General features: G+C 38.7%; 2 protein-coding genes across 4 annotated transcripts; one reads left to right on the forward strand and one right to left on the reverse strand.

Annotated features, from left to right (window-relative positions):
• Nucleotides 1-279: 279 nt before the first annotated feature.
• On the forward strand, nt 280-5546 carry LOC136231124 (photosynthetic NDH subunit of lumenal location 4, chloroplastic). 3 transcript variants are annotated; one of them, XM_066020409.1, is made up of 6 exons: nt 280-786; nt 1526-1618; nt 2558-2618; nt 2721-2789; nt 3267-3402; nt 5232-5546. In XM_066020409.1, the coding sequence occupies exons 1-5, from the start codon at nt 430-432 to the stop codon at nt 3347-3349; spliced, it is 663 nt and encodes a 220-aa protein (XP_065876481.1). In that variant the 5' UTR covers nt 280-429; the 3' UTR covers nt 3350-3402; nt 5232-5546. The 3 variants fall into 3 exon arrangements, with proteins under 3 accessions (XP_065876481.1, XP_065876480.1, XP_065876479.1); XM_066020408.1 differs by lacking the exon at nt 5232-5546 and adding an exon at nt 3904-4413 and having other exon boundaries at nt 281-786; XM_066020407.1 differs by lacking the exon at nt 5232-5546 and adding an exon at nt 4111-4413 and having other exon boundaries at nt 282-786.
• A 345-nt stretch (nt 5547-5891) lies between these two features.
• On the reverse strand, nt 5892-6792 carry LOC136230096 (heavy metal-associated isoprenylated plant protein 23). The gene is made up of 2 exons (XM_066019037.1): nt 6399-6792; nt 5892-6317 (listed from the first exon to the last, which is right to left on the reverse strand). The coding sequence occupies exons 1-2, from the start codon at nt 6556-6558 to the stop codon at nt 6019-6021; spliced, it is 459 nt and encodes a 152-aa protein (XP_065875109.1). The 5' UTR covers nt 6559-6792; the 3' UTR covers nt 5892-6018.
• Nucleotides 6793-19947: the final 13155 nt, after the last annotated feature.

Below are 19947 nucleotides of genomic sequence, written 5' to 3' on the forward strand. Positions count from 1 at the left end.
TTTTCGGGTTAGTACATCAACCTCAAAAATTTACGTGTCAATTTCGTGTCTACCATAAAATAACAAATTATCTATTAAACTAAACCAAAGTACTAAAATTACATGTCGATTTCGTATCGTATAATTGGATCGTGTATACTTTTTCCCACCCCTAGACTTATGGAACCCAAAATAAACGCAGCTAAGTTGTTTAGATTTCATACATAGATTTTCTTTTTACAAATTATATTGACATCCAAGCGGTTCATTCCCAGAAAAACTTAAAAAGGCAAACTGAGGGACTCTCTTATCCATATCTAACGGCCAAAAACTCTGAGCGGTACAATAATCCCTCGTTGCAAACTTTCAAGTTTTGTTATATCTCTAGTCTAATCTAGATATCACAATAAAACTCATCCCTCCAATCCTAGCTACCTGATAAGGAACGCAATGGCATTCTCCGCTTCTGCCATTTCTTCCCCTACAAACCTTTTTACAATTCATACACCCACTTCCCGCTCTAAACCCCCATTTTCTTGTTTATCCTGTTCATCACTTGATAAACACCCAAATCTCTCTTCCAATTCATTTTCCACAACAAAGAAGCGCATACTTAATGTGGGTTTGGGGCTTCTAGCAGCTTCTTTTCTTACTTTTGCACCATTGGAAGCTAATGCCACCAGGATCGAGTACTATGCCACTGTTGCGGATCCTTTATGTGACTTCAACTTTGTCCGCTCTGGCCTCGGCTATTGTGATCTTTCTGCTGGTTCCGGTGTGGAAGCTCCTTACGGCGAGCTTATTAATGTGACTTCTAAACTTTAGCTATTCAATTATTCTTCAATCTTATGGTTTACTGCGTTGTAATTCTGCTTTAATTTTTTGAAATGATCTTGGAAGCTTCAAATGAACCCCATGATTATAGATATATGATCAGTATATTTCCAGCTATCGTAACTAATTTTGTCGGTCTTTGCTTGTATCATTCCATCAAATCAGTATCTGATGAACGATGAATCTATTTGTAGTTCTAGGCTAATATTATGTTGTGAAACATTACAGCTTTTATAAGGACTGGGCATTTTACTTTAAAATTCTATGCATGTTGCTTGTTGTGAGGTAATGGTCCTTTTCAGGTTCATTCATAATATTTTTTTTTTTCCTGCATATTAGTGTTAGTGCAAGGGCGAGTCTTGGCGCAACGCGGTAAACGTTGTTGTCGTGTGACCAAGAGGTCACGGGTTCGAGTCTTAGGAGCGGTCTCTTGTCAAATAAATTGGTAGGGGAAGGCTTGCTCCCACTACACCCTTGTGATGGGACCCCTCCCCGGACGCTCGCTCAGCGGGGACGCGTAGTGCACCGGGCCGCCCTTTATATTAGTGTTAGTGCATATGCAATGAGCAAAACATCTTGCCTTTGGAAAACTTTACTAGCATAAACTCTTAGTGATGAGTGTAACTTATTGATAAATTACAGTGTTTGGCCAGAAATATGAATTTTCACCATGAACTTTATTATTCATTTACTCCCCGTTATATATATACAGGTGCATTATACTGCAAGATTTGCAGATGGTAGAGTCTTTGACAGCAGCTATAAACGGGGTAGACCTCTCACCATGCGCATTGGTGTTGGCAAGGTATAGATGCTTTTGACTGCCATTTTACTCCAGTTTAATTATTTTCTCAATCAGAAGAGTATAAAGATAATCTGTTTCGCTTCCATTATACATAGTCAAAAGGCTTCTCTTACAAATACATCAAATGTAATTATGTATGTACCTGAAAATAATGGCCTGCTAAAATGAGAAACACACGCTCTATTAATGACCGACAGCCCCATAAGAGGTGAACTAAAATAGTTTCTCCATCTCTACATATGCTCGATACAATGTTGACATTTCGTCCAGCCGTCTTCATACTTCAACCAATGACGGCAGGGTGAGCACATGTTTTGAATTACTAGCTCATGGATTCCTTGCATGCATAAGCCCGAGTGTTAGGCTAACATAGAGAAGACCTGGACCAATTAATGCAGGTAGAATGTTGATTTCTACCTTAAATTGTGGGTCAAATACTGACAGGATACAGTAGCCTTGCAAAATGAGTAAATGAGTCTCAATAAAGGAATCCAAGTAATTAGTAGTAGCACAGAGATAAAAAAGAATTTGCATTTAGCTCTGCTTGAGTGCTTCTGTTTTGGTTGTTGGATTAGTTGGCTGCTGGAGATGTTGCAAATAATGTAAGGAGCTGATTAAGGACCATGGCTAATTTTGATTTCATTGCTATCATGAGTGATCAATATGGGTGAAATGGACTTTAGACGCCAAATTCTAGGCTAAAAAATAGGACTCAGTTAGTCATATAACAACTATAATGCTCATGATAGTTATGATAAAATGGATTTGAAGCTGAATTGAACCTGCTAACCTTGAGTAAACAGTCAGAATTTCCCTACACAATTTAATACCTATTCTTGAAGAGAAATATGCCAGGTAATTAACATCTCATTCAATTCTGATTTTTGTCTCATTTGTTTATATTGAACAACTATCGTTTTACATATTATTTCTTTACAGGTCATTAGGGGATTGGATCAGGGGATTTTTGGTGGTGAAGGAGTACCACCAATGCAAGTAGGTATGGTTTTGGAACACCAGATGAACTTCTGTCATTTCCTTCTCTGCTCAATGGTATATTTTGGCCTGAAGCCATGTTTATCCTGTCTGTTGTTCTATCCAGGAGGGAAACGTAAACTTCAGATTCCGCCACAGTTAGCATATGGGCCAGAACCTGCAGGATGCTTTTCAGGTGAACTTTCATTATGATTGACACTTTAAACCACTGATTGCTTGAATTATAAGTTAAATGGATTCACCTGTATAAAAGCAAGTAAGAGCCACATGTTTAATTACATCTCCATGCCTGAGAAAAGAGTTTCGAACTGGAACCACCACCTTTTTATCTTTCCTGTACCTTGGTTAGTCTCTCATGATTAGCTGGTTTCCAGCCACCCTATCTTAATTTTGGTTGCTGCCATTTGCAGTCACTTGCCATTCCACAAATAAATTTGGCTGCCTTTCTTATATTTATCTGGTCCACTAATTCCATTACCGAATGGGTACACTTAGTTCTATTCATTCGTTGCTTCTGATGGTAAGAACGCAGCTACAAGTATGCAAAAAATTCGAGTTGATTATGAATTACTTCAGTGCACAAGTAAGGAGTAGAAGTATCAATGCATGCACAAATGCTTTGATTCTAATGTCAGTCATGCTGTTTATTCAGGTGACTGCAATATCCCTGGCAATGCAACGCTTGTGTATGATATCAATTTTGTTGGCATCTACTCAGGAAATAGAAAACAATGAAGCTTATGCTCATTGATAAAGAAAAGAATGGATGAAAGACCAGTTTAAATCAAGTAAGTCTCTGATTCTTGGAAATTGCTAACATAATATATGGCAAAATGTCTCAATTTTCGATGTAAATAGCATAACATAACCTAGAAGTCTTGAACCATTTCTTGCCTGCTAAGTGAGAGGTGGAAGATCAAGAACATGTATCTTGGTCATGAGTCTTGTCTGATAATTCACATTCTAACTGGTAATCTTGACAACCCACCTTATGATATTCTTAGAATTATGCAAGTTTTTAGGAAGACTAGATAAATCCTGATTTTTGTGCTTAAAAGGTAAGTATGAACAGAATATGGCAGCAATGCCTTTTCAAAATTTTAACAAACTTAATAGAGACGTCAATGGAGATTTTCAGAAGACCCATGGCACAACTTTTTGTTGAATGCATCAACCTGTTAGCAACGTAGTTATTGCATGGATCCTAGCTGAGAACATTTCCATATAACAAGCATCCTCGGTAGACGTTTTTACTTGACGTAATTATTCTCCCCCACTGGTTGTATTAGGGGCCGGTATGTCAGGGTTAATGGTTGCAATCTATCGTTGAGGAAAGCAACACATCACATATACTGATTAAAGGCAGTTACAATTTCTGAAGATAGATGTGATGTGTTTTTGTCATGTATATTCTGAAAATAGCCAAATTGCATAACAATTTCAAAGAAATGTGGAAATGCGACCCTCATCAAGAGGATGCACACTGCTTTTCACAGGGTAACTTGGCAATGCTTGCTTGGAGCAGGGAATTCTTCTCCATTTTTTAGCTTGGGGCTCATAATATTAAAGTAATTGCTTTCTAATCCTTGCTTATTGCAAGATACATAAATTTTGTACCTAGTTACTTTTTGAATTTAGTTTATAGGAGTTAGTTTGTCAAGTATATATATTAGCCCTTATGTGCTAAAGAGCTTTGTCTCTTTATTTATGTATAGAAAAAGGTCAGAATCTGCTTTAGAAGAACCCAATTCATTTTGTCAAAATTGCATCTTTTATATATTAATGGCAGGTATTTATGATGTTGATTGCTTCATGATTATTAAATCCTGAGTGGAATTGGCTGCAGTTATGCTTTTTGAAAGTCTAGGTTCTATATGAATGTCTTTACGCTTCTTTTGAATGAGAGAAAGACTGATAAAAAGAAATACGATTCTTTTCTCACGTTTGATTGTTTGTGGTAAAAAAGGGAAGATTGTGCTTTTGCAGGGAATTTCTTTTGTTTTCTTTTCCTAGGAGCCTTTATTGGAACCAATTGAATTTGAAGACATCAAATATTACCAACCACACTATATGATGCTAAACCTTGAGGATTTGGCCTACTTTATACAAGACCTAATTTTTTTTTTTTTTTTTTGTTATAAAAAGTTTAGGGGTAGGAGGGGTATTTCCAGCTTAAGGGCGAGGGAAAGCTAAGGCCCATGATTCTAGTTCTTCTTCATAATTGCTATCGAATGATAGGTATAATAATATCTAAGCCCTTTCGCTATGAAAAAGAAAGAAAGTGACACCTCAGTTTCTATAGATCTATTCGCAAGTCCGAATACCTACTTGGTTTGCACTTAAAATGCTAGGCGTGGTCTCATATTTTTCATATGCGGTTCTTACCACCAAGCTCGCTAATGAGCTTGAACCCGCTTAAAACACTGAACGAACTGCAGTTTTAGAGATCTACCCGATCAACCAACCGAGAACAGGTGTAGTTTCTGATTAAATGTAATTATTGGTGTGTGTGTGTGTGTGTAATGTATGTTAGTTAGGTCAACTAGAAATGTGATGTTATGAAATACATATCTTCCTCTTGCTGGAGAATGATCTAATGGCGTCATGCACTGTTTAGAAATGGGGTTTACAGCTGTGAGCAAGGCCTAACAAAGGCAGAATATAGGAAGCCAGAACCATCATGCTTACAGATACAGTACGGACAAGCAAATTTAGGTACAATATATGGGTATTTCTCTATCAAACACCTATTCCCTTGCGTAACACTTGGCCCACCAAAACAAACCACTCCAGCAAAATTACAAATTACTGACTCAACCATTTGGTCTTTTATATTTCAATTCTTTTGTTTATATTGCTTTTCTGCTGTTACTTTCATGTAATTAATTGAAAATATATTTCCTTTCCACCGGAAAGATAAATTTACAAGTTTCAATAATGTTTGCACATCTGCCTTCTATTACATAAGATGAGATGAGCACTAATAGATTAATTTTTAATTTAAGTGATGAGTTAGCATCAATCATCAAAAACTAAAAAAGCTAAATTAATCTTCAATTTTCAATTATCAGATTAGTGTAGTGCCATATATTTGGATAAGAGCATTGGAAAATGGGTAGGTCAAGATAGAAGCAAATTAGGGGTTTCGAAATGGTTTTCCGGATCATAACCGAGATTTATATGATATTCGTGTTAACCAGATCATGTCAAACCAGTTATGTTTATAAATCATATTTATTAGAAATTGAGAGCCTTAAAACAAATTAGTATACAGAGAGACAAGAAAACAGTCACGAACACATTAGGTTAAGGAAAAATAAGAAACAAGCTAGGTAGGGAAGAGGCAAACAAAAATCCCTACTAGATAGTGAATATTTTACAAAGAGAATAGATAATTGGATAGATTACATAATAGAGCAGGCATTTGGGTTGTCATCACTAAACATGTTGACATAAGGGTCCTCATGTCTTGTAACAGTTCCAGAAGTAGCAGTATGTTCAATATTCCTGACATAACCAGGAGGAGCTCTCTTGTCATAAACTTGAGCCATATAAGGCTGAGCCACTAGATTGTAAGGCACATATGGCCAAATTTCAACCTTCTTCCCGGTTGTCTTTGCCTTCTTCAATACTTTGTTTGCCTCTACGTACCCTGTTACTGTCACCTTACTCTGTTTTCTGTTTATCTCCACCTTCTTAACTCCTATTATTCATTTAATTAAACACAATTAGTTTCCCAAAACCCAAAATTAACAAGAAGAAGAAGATAGTAAAAACAAGTTACCAGTTAAGGAAGAAAGGGCATTCTTGACTTTAAGCTCACAACCATCACAGTCCATTTTGATCTTGAGTTCTACCGTCTGAAATTGCTTCTTTTTCTTGTGTTTATGACCACTACTTCCTATCAAATCAGATAAATACTCCAAAGTACCACTAACTCCCATCTTAATTATGATGTTACAAACAAAAACTTTGAATGCAAGAGATAGACAGAAAAGAAAAGAAAGATGATATATTTATATTATACCAAACCTTAGCAAAACAAACATAGAAGTTGCAAGGAACTTCCTTCCAAACAATAATGGATTCTTAATTCTTTACTTGCCTTCCAACAAACACTCCCTTCCCTCTCTTTCTCTCTCTGTCTGTCTCTAGCTAAGTTACAGCTTTTTTTTCTTTTCTTCTTTAGCTTACATATATTATTTTGTATTAGCTTCTTATATAGACCTTTTTCACCTGATTTTAAAAAGGTTGTGGCCCCTCACAAAACAGCAATAATTAAAAAGTTCACTCTACTATACATGAATGATATTTTTCTTAAAAACCCATTTATGTTTTCTTATATTTTACAAACTTAAAAAGCATTGTGCTTAGGGTGCAAGTAACAAAACGCCCTTAGTTTTTTTTTTTTTCTTTTGTGTATATATAACTCCGCCTGTGAGGGTCACTTGGTGGCCTTTACAGCCGGTCCCAAGCCCGGACAAAGGAGGAGGGTTGCGGTAGGTTTGTGGCGGCCAGCGTAAAACTTAGTCACATCTTATGACATGAACCATAATATAAATACCGTTGGGGCGTTCCCTACTCAGCGACGCGCTGCACTTCCTAGACCCAGGTGTAGTGATAAATGTGCAAGGGTTGCTAGGTCGTCGCCTCGAAGCGGCGCGCCACCCCAGGACCCGGGGGTGGTGTCAAATATGCAAGGGTTGCGGGTAAATAAGCTAGTCCACGGTAATGGTAGGGGTAGGGGTAAGGGTAGTAGGTTACGCTTTGGGACATGGAACATAGGTTCTTTGACAGGAAGATTAGCTGAAATTGTAGATGTTATGAAGAGGAGGAGAATAAATATATTATGCCTACAAGAAACCAAGTGGGTTGGAGCTAAGGCTAGAGAGATAGCTCCTTGGGGTTATAAGCTTTGGTACTCAGGAAAGGATAAGGGTAGAAATGGAGTAGGTATTCTTATTGATAGGGAGTATATTGATGAGGTAGTAGCGGTGTCTAGGAAGAGCGATAGAATTATGAGTGTTAAGCTAGTGATAGGGGATGAGGTTGTGAATGTCATTAGTGTATATGCGCCACAAATAGGATTAGATGTGTCTATAAGACAAGCTTTTTGGGATGACTTAGAGGAAGTGGTGCAACAGGTTCCTAGGGATGAAAAAATGGTACTAGGGGGTGATCTCAATGGACACGTGGGTTCTAGGCGAGATGGGTTTGAGAGTGTTTCATGGAGGGTATGGTTTTGGAGATAAGAATGAAGCAGGAAATGATATTTTGGAATTCGCATCAGCCTATGACTTGAGTATCATGAACACATGATTTATGAAGAGAACATCCCACTTAGTGACTTATCGGAGTGGCGGTAATGCGAGCCAAATTGACTTCTTCTTAGTAAGGAGTGCTTGGAGAAAGAGTTATATTGATTGTAAGGTGATCCCTGGTGAGAGTACGACAACCCAACATAGAGTAGTGGTGCTAGATTTTCGAAGTAGGAAATGTATAAGAAAACAAACACCTCAAGTAGAGACTAAGATTAAGTGGTGGAAATTGCAAGGGGAGAATCAACAAAAATTTGTGGATGAGATGACCAAAAAAGATATTTGGACTTGCAATATGGATTCAGATATAGATTCGATATGGAATAAGATGGAGCATAGTATAAGGGAAGTAGCGAAGGAAGTTCTAGGGGAATCTAAAGGTAGCATGCCACCGGGTAAGGACACATCTTGGTGGACAGAAGAAGTACGACAAGCAGTAAAGAGTAAGAGAGAATCCTATAAACTATTGGGGAAATGTAGGAGTGACGAGAACTACGAAAAATACAAAGAGGCTAAAAGGGAAGTAAAGAAGGTCATACGAGATGCTAGAGCAAAGGTGAATCGGGATCTGTATACAAGATTGGATACGAAAGAAGGGGAAAGAGACATATATAGAATTGCTCGGATGAGAGATAGGAAGACGCGAGATCTCGGAAAAGTTAAATGTGTGAAGGATGTGGACCAGAAAGTCCTAGTTGGAGATAAGGATATCAAGGAACGATGGAGGTCCTATTTTGATGACATATTTAATGGAGATCGCCAACAAGATGTTGGAGATATAAGTATCCATCACGATATGATAAATCATGAATGCCTGCGGAGAATTCAAAAGGGTGAAGTCAAAATGGCATTAAGTAAGATGAAGTTGAAGAAAGCAGTAGGACCTGATGGCATCCCTATTGAGATTTGGAGATGTTTGGGAGAAAGAGGAATCGAATGGTTGACGACGTTCTTCAACAAAATTTGGAGAAACAATAAGATGCCATCAGAATGGAGGAAAAGTACCTTAATCCCTTTGTATAAGAACAAAGGCGATGTCCAAGATTGTGCCAACTATCGGGGAATCAAATTAATGAGTCACACTATGAAACTTTGGGAGCGAGTGATTGAACAAAGGCTAAGGAGGACGGTGAAGATCTCGGAAAACCAGTTTGGCTTTATGCCGGGAAGATCAACTATGGAAGCCATCCATCTAATGAGACAATTAATGAAGCACTATCGAAATAAGAAGAAAGACTTGCATATGGTTTTCATTGACTTGGAGAAAGCATATGATAAGGTACCAAGGGAAGTACTTTGGTGGGCCTTGATAAGGAAAGGCATTTCGCGGAAATATATTGACATCATAAAGGACATGTATGAGGGAGTATGCACGAGTGTACGTACTAGTGTTGGGAAGACTGAAGAGTTTCCTATTACGATTGGAGTGCATCAAGGTTCCGCACTAAGCCCATTTCTTTTTGCCATCGTTATGGATGAACTAACAAGTTCACTTCAAGATGGTATACCATGGTGCATGCTGTTTGCAGATGATATTGTGTTGGTTGAGGAGACGAAAGAAGGAGTGGAGATGAAGTTGGAACTATGGAGGCAAACTCTAGAATCTAGAGGCTTTAAGTTGAGTCGAAGTAAGACAGAATATTTGGAGTGTAAGTTTAGCGGCCGTAGGAGTAGGGAGGCAGGGACAATCATCCTAGATGGGAGAGTTGTTCAGGCCTCGGATTGCTTCCGGTATTTAGGATCTATTATCCAAACGGATGGAGAAGTAGATGGAGATGTTGCTCATAGGATTAAAGCTGGTTGGTCGAAGTGGAAGAGTGCTACGGGTTTCCTTTGTGATCCCGGCATGCCTAATAGATTGAAGGGAAAATTCTACCAGACGGCAATTAGACCAGCATTGTTATATGGTACGGAGTGTTGGGCAGTGAAACACTGCCACATCCATAAGATGTCGGTGGCGGAGATGCGTATGTTGAGATGGATGTGTGGTCACACGAGAAAGGACCGGGTGCGTAATGAAATAATTAGGACAAAAGTAGGGGTCACATCTATTGAGAATAAAATGAGAGAAAACCGACTAAGGTGGTTTGGCCATGTGAGACGTAGAGCGCTTGATGCGCCGGTTAGGAGAACCGAAGAGTGGCAAAGGGATGTAGTGGTGAGGGGTAGGGGAAGACCTAAGCAAACTTGGAGGAGGGTGATCGAGAGTGATATGAGTTTATTGGGAATTGAGGAAAATATGGTAGTGGATAGGACGGAGTGGAGGGAGCGAATCTGTGTCGCTGACACGACTTGATTTTCACGGTTTTATATGATGGTTCATGTTAGCCGACCCCGAATCATTTCGGGACTAAGGCTTTGTTGTTGTTGTTGTTGTTGTTGTTGTTGTAGTTGTGTATATATACTAACGGCAACTATTAACAATATCATATTTGAAACTTTAAAAATACAAGAAAATGTTAAGCACTTAATTACTTAAATTAAAATGTTAAGCACTTATTTAATTTAAATGCGTTTGATAACAGTTGTTTCTCTACCACTTAAATTAATTAATTAAGTTAAAAATCACTTATTTTGATAAGTCAAATTATTTAAGTTAACATTTTAAGTTAAATATTATCAACTAATATTTTTATAAAATTAAATCATTCAATACTTTCAGCACTTATAATATTCAGCACTTAAAATTCAGTACTTATTTTTTCAGCACTTAATTTTCAGTTTTATCAAACAGCACCTCAGTCTTATCATTTTGTCTTATTTCAATTGATTAGTAATTTACAATAAATTTATTCACGATTTTTTAAAAGGACAGCTAATTCGAGGTAAAGTACATACTATTTGTTACTTTTATATGTAGGACTCACTTATCATAAAACATTACTTATTTACTCAACTAATATACAATTAATAATTTTTACATAACAACATAATTAATTAAGACAATATGGTGTCCAATCGAGCAATTGCTATTCTCAAGTTTATTCATATACCTGATAGTCTCTTTTGCTATCTATAACTTTTCTTTAACCTCAGTTATTTGGATGGCGTGTTCTTGTCGCATGATGTTAACGACTTCATGGACAAATCTCAGGTTTTCTGCCAATCGTCGAGATTGCGCCTAAAAGGCTTTGTTGTTATGCTTTTAAGGCCTTAATGTCCTCCACCATTTTCAGAGCTCGGTCGCGATCAGCCTGAAACGGTCCCCGTACTTAACTTTCCACCTCAATTTGGACTTCGAATGCAAGGACTGTATCGGAGGAGGGAAGTTGGATAGAGCTGCTTAAGCGAGTCATTGTTGTGTTTGTTCCACGCTCACCGCATCAATTTGATGTGGTTGAGTCCTGAAAGTCCATTTGGAAACCTACAATTGGATAGAAATAATGTCAAAGGGGCCCATCTCGCTCATATGCATAAGTCAGTTTGAGGTAAGACTTGAACGCAATAGTAAATCATAGGTGTAAGTAGTGTACCTTGAGTCGAGCTTCCTCTATTTATATTGTGATCGATGTGGAAGACGGATATGAGTTTAGGAACCAGATGTGTTACGTGTCATCTATTGATAGGTGAACATACGCCTAGATACCGAGGCTTGATATTCCTCTAGCCAATTAGGCATGTGATTCATGGGATCGAGTGTAATTCTTGTAACAGATGGATCATTGACTGGATCTTTTGAGACTTCCCGAGTTGATATCTCTAATACGGAGTCCTATTGTCCAATTTGGCTATGGAGGTGGCACATGTTCTCCTTTCCAGAGTGCTAGTTTGAGCCTCTTAAATGCCACGTGACGAGTAATATTCACGTTGTGATATAGCATAAAATAAATAGGATTGGGCAAAGGCCTAACCGAATCTAACATAGACTACGAAAGCTAGCTTGTAGGGGGAACTTCTTCAAAAAGCTGCCTAAGAGGACATGTAGTCCAATGGTTGTCCCGGATTCCAAAGGTATGCTCCTAATCCCTAAATCAAATCGTGTATTGCGGAATGATATAAAGGGAAAGAGTCAAAAGCCAATCACAAGATGAAACATATACAACTTATTATCAAAGCCAATCGGAAGCTAACACATGTAAAGTACATAAACATTTCATGTACATGATTGTCCATTTAGCCTTGGAATCTAAGCCCCATGTACGTCATAATTACACACAATCTACTGTCATTTGCTTTCAAGTTATTTTTACTTCTAAGTACCGTACTAATTTAAGCATCGGAGAGAGGATGTCGGAATTCGGTTCCTCTCTAACAGTTTGTTATTGATTTAGGTGATTAGAAGACTTGACCGGAAAAGTTTATTGAATACATCACGTTGTATCATATATCAAACACTTTTTAATCTTCTATTTGGAATTGAAAAGTAAGAAAAGTAACTCGTACAAAATACAACTAAATGGATACTAAATATTACAGTAATTTCACATGTGCTTTTTTTTTTAACCAAATACAAGTTTAAATTCCATCATTTTCTTCTAAAATTAATTTAAAATTCCATAATTTTCTTCTAAATTAATATATACAAATTACTAATAACAGCACCTTCTTTGTGGATGGATCTACTAGTAATTCTATCGTTGGTGAGGCGCCATTGGATTTGGCTGTGGCACCTCCGATGATAAAGTCAATACTATATTGGGAAATTAATGGGTACTAAAATATATTGAGGATAATGTTGTTAACTTATCTCTAAGAATACCCTAATTTGGGGTATATATACTCTCTTGTGACGTGCTCGCCCTAATTGGACCGTTCACATATTTATCATCTTCCTCATTCTAGAAGGAATAACGATTGTCTCGGGATTCTGCATAAACGTATAAGAGGTAAAACAATGTGGTAATATACATTTTCCATCTTTATCCTCTTTCCACCAACTTCTAACGAATCCCTCAGCCAGTTTTTTTGCACGGCTCTCGATAGACATTGCCTTTTGCGATTCTCATGAGACAAGGTTCCCTAGGCGGATCTCTTGTCATAAGACCTTGAAGGTGAACCTGTCCCATGCAAATTTGCATGCCTTATCATGGGACTCCTCAGCTTCTCCGCCTTTCTATGTATTCGCCTATTGCTAACAATTGATGTCAATGTTCCCGAATTTGAGTGTTATCAAAAGCCCGTCCTTAAAAGCCTAAAAAGCCCTTTAAGGTTGTTCAACTTTTAGGCATGCTTTGCATCTAATGCTCATCTGTCAAGCACGTTTCCTCAAGCCAGTAGGATTTTGATACGTCATCAAGCTTTCTCAGTTTTCGAAGCGTCGCGCCCCTCTCTCTTTTAAAAGAATTTAAACAACAAGGGGAAAGTTCATTTGTGTTTTTCTTCTCGCAGTTGGTGAAACCTTCTCTCGGCGATTATTGGTATGCCAAATATGGGCAGAAGCTGACCCTGATGGATGTCAAAGTTCTAGATGACATTGATGAATCCATCGCAAGATTCCTTCGATTTTGGAGAAGCGAAATAAGATATATGCACTAGGACACGCCAATCACATTATAAGGAAGTCCATGGCAGTAAGTTTACCTTATTCCCTTAATTATGATTCTCGATCGTTTGATGTCACCTCTTCCCTTTTGATTCAGGCATTCGACCATGGCATGGTGGTCAGGCAAGTGATTGTTGGGTGTATTACAATTAAAAAGCGTGTTAAGGAGCTAGATGGGGAGCTTGGCCTAGCGAAGGAAAATAACTCTGCTAATGCCTCCCTTCTAAAGGCCCACAAGGAGGAGGTTTAAAAACTAAATGAGAAGTTGGTGGAAAGTGACGCCAGGGCAGTTCAGGTGAAGAAGGACGCGGATGAATTCAGACACACCAGTGGAATTTGCATCTACTGGTATGGAGAGCAGATGTACTTGGCGTACAAAAGGGACAACCCTATTATTAGACTAATTGATCCAAAGGCATTGATCCCTATTGGCACAGAACCGGAGTATTACGATATGCCCGAGTCTGAGGAGGAAGCGGCTACTCCTGGTGAAAAAACATCCGTCCAACTACTCATGGTTGTAACCTTTTGGAGATCTTCACCTTCTTCCTCGTTGCTATCACCAGAAGTTTTGTTTTTCCTATTTTCGTTGTTACTGGCTCATCATTTTCTTCCTCTTTCTTCAGAGGTTGAATCAACAGGGTTGCAGAGTATGTTTCATGTGGGGATATGGATTGCCAAATGCTTGATGGAGATCAGCACTTCTGTCTCCGAAAGGAATGGCCAGCCTAGAATGACGTTATACGCCAATTGGCCATCCATATGGAGAACTCTAGATCTCCCTTCCAAGTTTGCTCTTCATCTCCCATCTCACATTCCAGCACCACTTGGCCTTTGGTTTGTGTCATATGCACTGTTACTCCTAAGATATCCACGAATGTCTATTCGATTCTCACCGGATCCACCCCCAACTTGGTGAATGCTTCTTTCGTGATGATATTACATGAGCTTCATGTATCAATCATCACTTGCTTCATGTCCCATCCTTCGATGGATATGGTAACCACCAATGCATCCGCATGAGGGGTATTAACCTTCCCAAATGCGGTGAATGAATAATTGAGTTTGTCATGTCTCTTGGTATTACTCCTCCCAAAGCTTGATGTTCTGGACCTTTTGCTTGATGGTTCATAATCGGGTCCACCGACTATCATATTTATCACCCTTTTAGACTTCTTCTTCTTCTTCTAATCTGATTTCTGTTTATCTCCTTCCGAATCTCGTTTGTCGTTATCCTTGACGAACATGTCAAGTTTGCCTCTTTCAATCAACTTTTCAATTTCTCTTGATAATTCCCAACAGGCCTTCGTATCATGGCCATTGGCTCTGTGAAATCTGCAATGTGCCCTAGGGTTCTTCCCGACATGAACCCTTGCCTTAATTACGGGATATTACATATCTTGTTTATAGGGACTTTTCTCAATCCACATTAAAATCTCCTTTATGGTGGAGTTTAATGGGGTGTAAGTTGGTCGTTCCTGGACAGTTCTCTTATGCTTTTTGGACAAGCCTCGAGTTACCTCATTCGCATTATCCTTCGACTCTTCAGCATCACCCTTCTTTCTTTATGTCATCTAAATCCATAAAAATTTTAGACATGTCGATTAGCTCCATAAGGGTCTCTAGGCGATTTGTCACTAAATCCTCCCTCAACCATTCACATGTTGCATTGCGGATCACTGTTTCTATTGCAGTATTAAGGTCAAATCTTATGATCAATACGCATAGCTTGTTGAATGTGTCAATAGACTCTCTTGGTGGCTGGTCCTCTCCACCAGATCATACAACTTTCGACAAGCAATCATCAGTGGTATACACCCTGCAAACTTCACACAAAATTCTTTGCTCATCTACTCCCACCCTTCGATGGATCCAGGTGCCAGTGACTGAAAGTAATAAAAAAAACTGGTTCGGTTAGAGTTACTGGGAAGAGTCGGCATATGATCCCTTTATTGGTATAATAAACATCCATAAGCTCTTTATATTGGCGGACATGGGCTTCTGAATTTCCTTCACCATTGTAATGTGGCAAAACATGGGGTTCGAACTTCCTATCATTCTCATAGCTAAGGATCCGTTGGGAGAATGGCAGGTCTTTCTTGGATGGAATTGGCTTATTAGCCTGGTATCCATATTTCAGTAGTGCCTCCAACACGCCGTTATCCATATCTTCATCAGCTCGTTGTACAAGCCACTCCTGTTGTACCTAGATCCGCTCTGTCTCCGACTCTTTCCACCACCGGTTGCGACCTAGTCACATGTTTTGGGATTGGAAGTTCCACCGTTTGTGGGAGTTGTTTCCTAGTAAATGGGTCGAATAGCGATGGTCCTCTTTGAACCTTGAACCCCTACAATGTTGGCACCGGTTGTAATATTGACGACTCCCTCGTTCTTAATGATAAATACTAAAACAACTCTAGGGGTGGGCTTGTACCCTGTCCATCATTAAGAGAATGTGGTAAGGTATAAAAACTATGTTTACTTACCCTCGAGATCAAAGCTATACTACTAGATCCGTGGAATATATTTTTTGGCGGAAGCTTCGTTTGCACTAGTGTTGAGCGATTTCTGCAAGTGCACGGTATACGCTTGTAGTAATAAAAGATATCGATCCCACAGGGAACGTTTTTCGAAACAAAACTTATTTATAATCGGTTAAATTTACTTTAAGGTTTATAATATGGAAAATCGTTTAATCGGTTTTGGTTTTGAAATTGCTAGAATGAGAATTAGGTTAGAGTATGAAAACGTTAGAAAATACTCTGATTTAAAAATGAATTTGCAAGATAGGAACGTTTAGTACTTTTTAAAAAAGTAAATAAATGTATTTGTTTGCATTAAGCAAAGAAAACAACTTTAAACTTTGTATGAATTATAAAGATGAAATAAATGACGGAACCTCTAATTATTTGGCTTTGAACATGACAAAACCCTATCCGGGATAATTGCCCTTAATCAAATTAAAACTCTTTCGAGATAATAATTTGCCTAAGTGTTCAACAAAGTTTCCTTGTAAAGATTTTGAATTAAATACGTTTTAATGAAAACACCAGCATCCACTTCGGATCCTTTACCAAAGTGCTGCATAACAATCTATCGAATAGAACAGACTTTATTAGATGAAATATAAATTGATACAAGTTTACAGAGAACATGGAGCATGGAAACATTCGACGGCTTGCAAGTGAACGGGTTGTCAATCCTTTCCTTGGGTTTCGTTAGAGTTTGTCAGGCTCAGGGGCGGATCCTCTACTCAATCTTCTCGTTGAATCTTCGTAATAGAGACTGGGTCGGTCTACTACCAAAATGAAAACTAAATTGGAACAATGTCTAAACGCTACTAAACTTGTTATTATTGAATAAACAATGTGTGTACAGCATATTGCTTTTTACAGAATCGAAATCTAACTTCTGAATCACTTGACTCGGAATTTCTGCATAAATTCTATACTAATCTCTTTCTTCTACATATCTTCAACTCTCCATCAACTCTTTATTTATAGATGTTGAAGAGTCTTGATTGAAGTGTCGTGTCTGTTGTGAAGGATCGCATCCGTTGCGAAAGGACGTCTTTATCCACCCGAACGATCGTGTTTCGTCGAAAACGAAAGTGTGTAACTAGGCCTCTACAGACTCCTGCTCGTACCGAGAATGGGGGAGCATCGATTGGTCTTCAAACGAAGGGAATGAGAAGCTGAAGAACGCGTGTGGCGATCGAGAATTTAGGGGCCGCGGTCGCGGCACGGAACGTTTTTCACTTCTTCGGCTTTCGTTCTCGTCCTTGACTTGGCGTTATTAATTTTCGTCGTCTTCGACTCCTTTTGTAGGGTTTTTCTTCTGTTTTTGAGCTCTTTTCATTCCTATTTGGATTTTACCAAATATTTATGTACCTTACAAGAAAGAAACATATTCGAGAGTAAAAGCTTTCTAAACAGTTATAAATAGCATAAATTCGTAGCAATATTGATGTAATTATTGATGATATTTTAGGTATATTTTGGGCTTAACAACTAGCAACATCGCCAAATAAATCAGGGGTGTCGTCGGAACACCTATGGTTTGAGTTTGGGGCTGAATTATAGTTGGAGTCTCCATTCTAGTTGTCATGCCCGTGAGTAACTCGACCAGAGGATTCCCTGAACGCTGATTTATGTGGGTTGCCAGAATAGATTCCGCCTCATTTAGGAAGGTGGATGGGGACGCATCATCTATATTCACTACTTGTACTACCCCTAAAAAAATTGGAGTCAGAGTCATGTGCAACATAGGATCCCCGGTGGGTGGTGTGACCTATGTTGGCTCAGTCACATCGTTCATCGTGAAACTCTACACTATCAAGATCTGGGATATTTTACCGTTAGAATCCACGTTTACGTACCAAAATGATAACAACACCTCATCTATGGGTGGATCTACTAGTGATTCCGTCGTTGGTGAGGCGTTGTTGGGTTTGGTCGTGGCACCCCTGGTGATAAAGTCAGTAGTATATTGGGGAATTAATGGGTACTGAAATGTATTGATGAGAATGTTGTAAAATGTTGCTAAATAATATTTTCGTTGCATTTATTCGTATATATGTAAATGATATATGTATATCTCCTCCCACACTTAAATTGGACCATGTCCTCATTGGTGCAAAAATGGAGAAAACATAAAAAGTAAGGACGAAATAAGGCATACGATAATAAAGATATAAATTGTAGCAAATGAAACATTTAACATAAAATTAAAAATGGAAAATTATACCAAACATAGGAAAATTAAAATTGTACCAAATTATAACAAGATAAAAATAAAATTAAAGAAAACAACCTATGCTTGAGGCGGGGAATCCGGAGGTGTAGGTGAAGTCTCCACATTTTGGCGTCGGAAAAAGGAAAACATCCGATGCCGAGTCGATCTATGCTCACGCCTCAAAAGGTTGAGGTTGTCATTCATCACCATGTTGTTTTCTACCAAATCATCAATTCTTAAGTTCATTTGACGATTGTTGGAATTGATTTGGTTCAAAATCCTCCGTAAATCCACCGGATCATCCGCTTGAGGTGCATGAGGTTGTGGTTGAGCTTGGGGTTCATCCTCCTCTCCTTCCGTCTCTCCGCCGCCTTCGGTACCTGCAAATTGAGAACTTGAAGCGCCACCACCCATAGTGCCACGAAGGTGGGCAATACGGGAGGCATACGAAATAAAGACGGGGGGACCTTGCGGAAGCAATAAATGAGCCCGCTCAAGAGCCGAGATATCCAAAAGTGGAACATACCCACGGTAGGTGGACATGTCAAAATCAGCCAATTCACCCCGAGCTCCCAACACAATAGCGGTGATAACATTACAAAGAGGGATTTGAATGGTAGTAGCCCTCGAAGCACGGAACAAATTATCAAACAACATGCCAATGATATCAATCCTCAAGCCTTTAAACAAACTATCCAACACATACAAATCCCGAACCTGAATCTTTGAACTCTCAACACGCCCAAACAAGGAGAAACTCAAAAATTTGTGAAAGAAGAACACACAATTGTCCTTAATCAACTTGCTTGAGGTGTTTTTCGAATTAAAATAGTCTTGGTCCGAAAGAGTTTGCCAAACAGCATCATTATCAAAATCATTAGGCTTGTCATAGAAATCAGAAGTAGGGAAACCAAACATGTTTCCCATCGCTTCATAATCAATGGTGTAAGTGGTACCATTATTCCTAAAAGAGATTGAGGTTTTCTTCTTGTTCATGGTCAAAGTGGCCAAAAATTCCACCACATACTCATTAATACGCGGAAAACGCATATTAACGAATTCTTGCCAACCCAACGCCTCAATAAAAGCATCAATTCTAGTAGAGAAATTCAATGCTCTTACCGAATGGAAGTCTAGGAAGTGCATATCCAAAAATTGGCGATCGGCTTGTGAAAAATGTTTGAAACGAGCGGCTTCCTCCTCTGAAGCGATGTCGAAATAAGCTCCACATTGAACCCGAAGGCGATTAGCTTCCGTAACAGCGGGCTTGTTACCAACACGCTTAGTCCTTACCATGGTAATGGTGTTTAGGGTGTTTAGGGTTTGAGAAGAAGAAGAAGAAAAAGGAATTGAGAGAAAGAGTAAAGCTTGAAGATGAGTTTGGGAGGTGTAATTGGAAGTGATTGAATGGAAAAGAGGATAGAAATTGGAATGAATAAATTGGGAAGAGTAAAAGTAGGTTTTTGGGGAAGAGTTTGGAGTAAGGGATTGGGTAAAAATAGAGGTGATGTGAGGTTTGTGTAAAAGGTAGGGTTATATAGGGTGATTAGGTAGATGTATTGGTAGAATAGGAATAGGAATAGGCAAAAATTGTGTCAAAATCGGAATCAAAAGGGCATGTAACACGCGTGTCGCGACCGCGAATAGCAAAGCCGCGGCCGCAGCACGCGACTTTCAGGGAATTTTTCCCCTGAAATCCGTCCGTGTTTGCTGCTCATACCGAGAATTATTAATTCTCGGTAGAGAATTAGTCAAAATGGGCTATTCGGATGCCTAATGACTTGGTTTGTGTAATTTTG

The sequence above is a fragment of the Euphorbia lathyris genome, chromosome 5 (genome assembly GCF_963576675.1).
Source record: "Euphorbia lathyris chromosome 5, ddEupLath1.1, whole genome shotgun sequence".
NCBI classification, from domain to species: domain Eukaryota; kingdom Viridiplantae; phylum Streptophyta; class Magnoliopsida; order Malpighiales; family Euphorbiaceae; genus Euphorbia; species Euphorbia lathyris.

Excerpts from the sequence above, each read along its gene's own strand:
- LOC136231124 (XM_066020409.1), top strand. The coding sequence starts at position 430 with ATGGCATTCTCCGCTTCTGCCATTTCTTCCCCTACAAACCTTTTTACA. Across the intron at positions 1,619-2,557 it reads TGCGCATTGGTGTTGGCAAG|GTCATTAGGGGATTGGATCA; the intron begins GTATAGATGCTT and ends ATTTCTTTACAG. Across the intron at positions 2,790-3,266 it reads ACCTGCAGGATGCTTTTCAG|GTGACTGCAATATCCCTGGC; the intron begins GTGAACTTTCAT and ends CTGTTTATTCAG.
- LOC136230096 (XM_066019037.1), bottom strand. The coding sequence starts at position 6,558 with ATGGGAGTTAGTGGTACTTTGGAGTATTTATCTGATTTGATAGGAAGT. Across the intron at positions 6,318-6,398 it reads TGCCCTTTCTTCCTTAACTG|GAGTTAAGAAGGTGGAGATA; the intron begins GTAACTTGTTTT and ends AATGAATAATAG.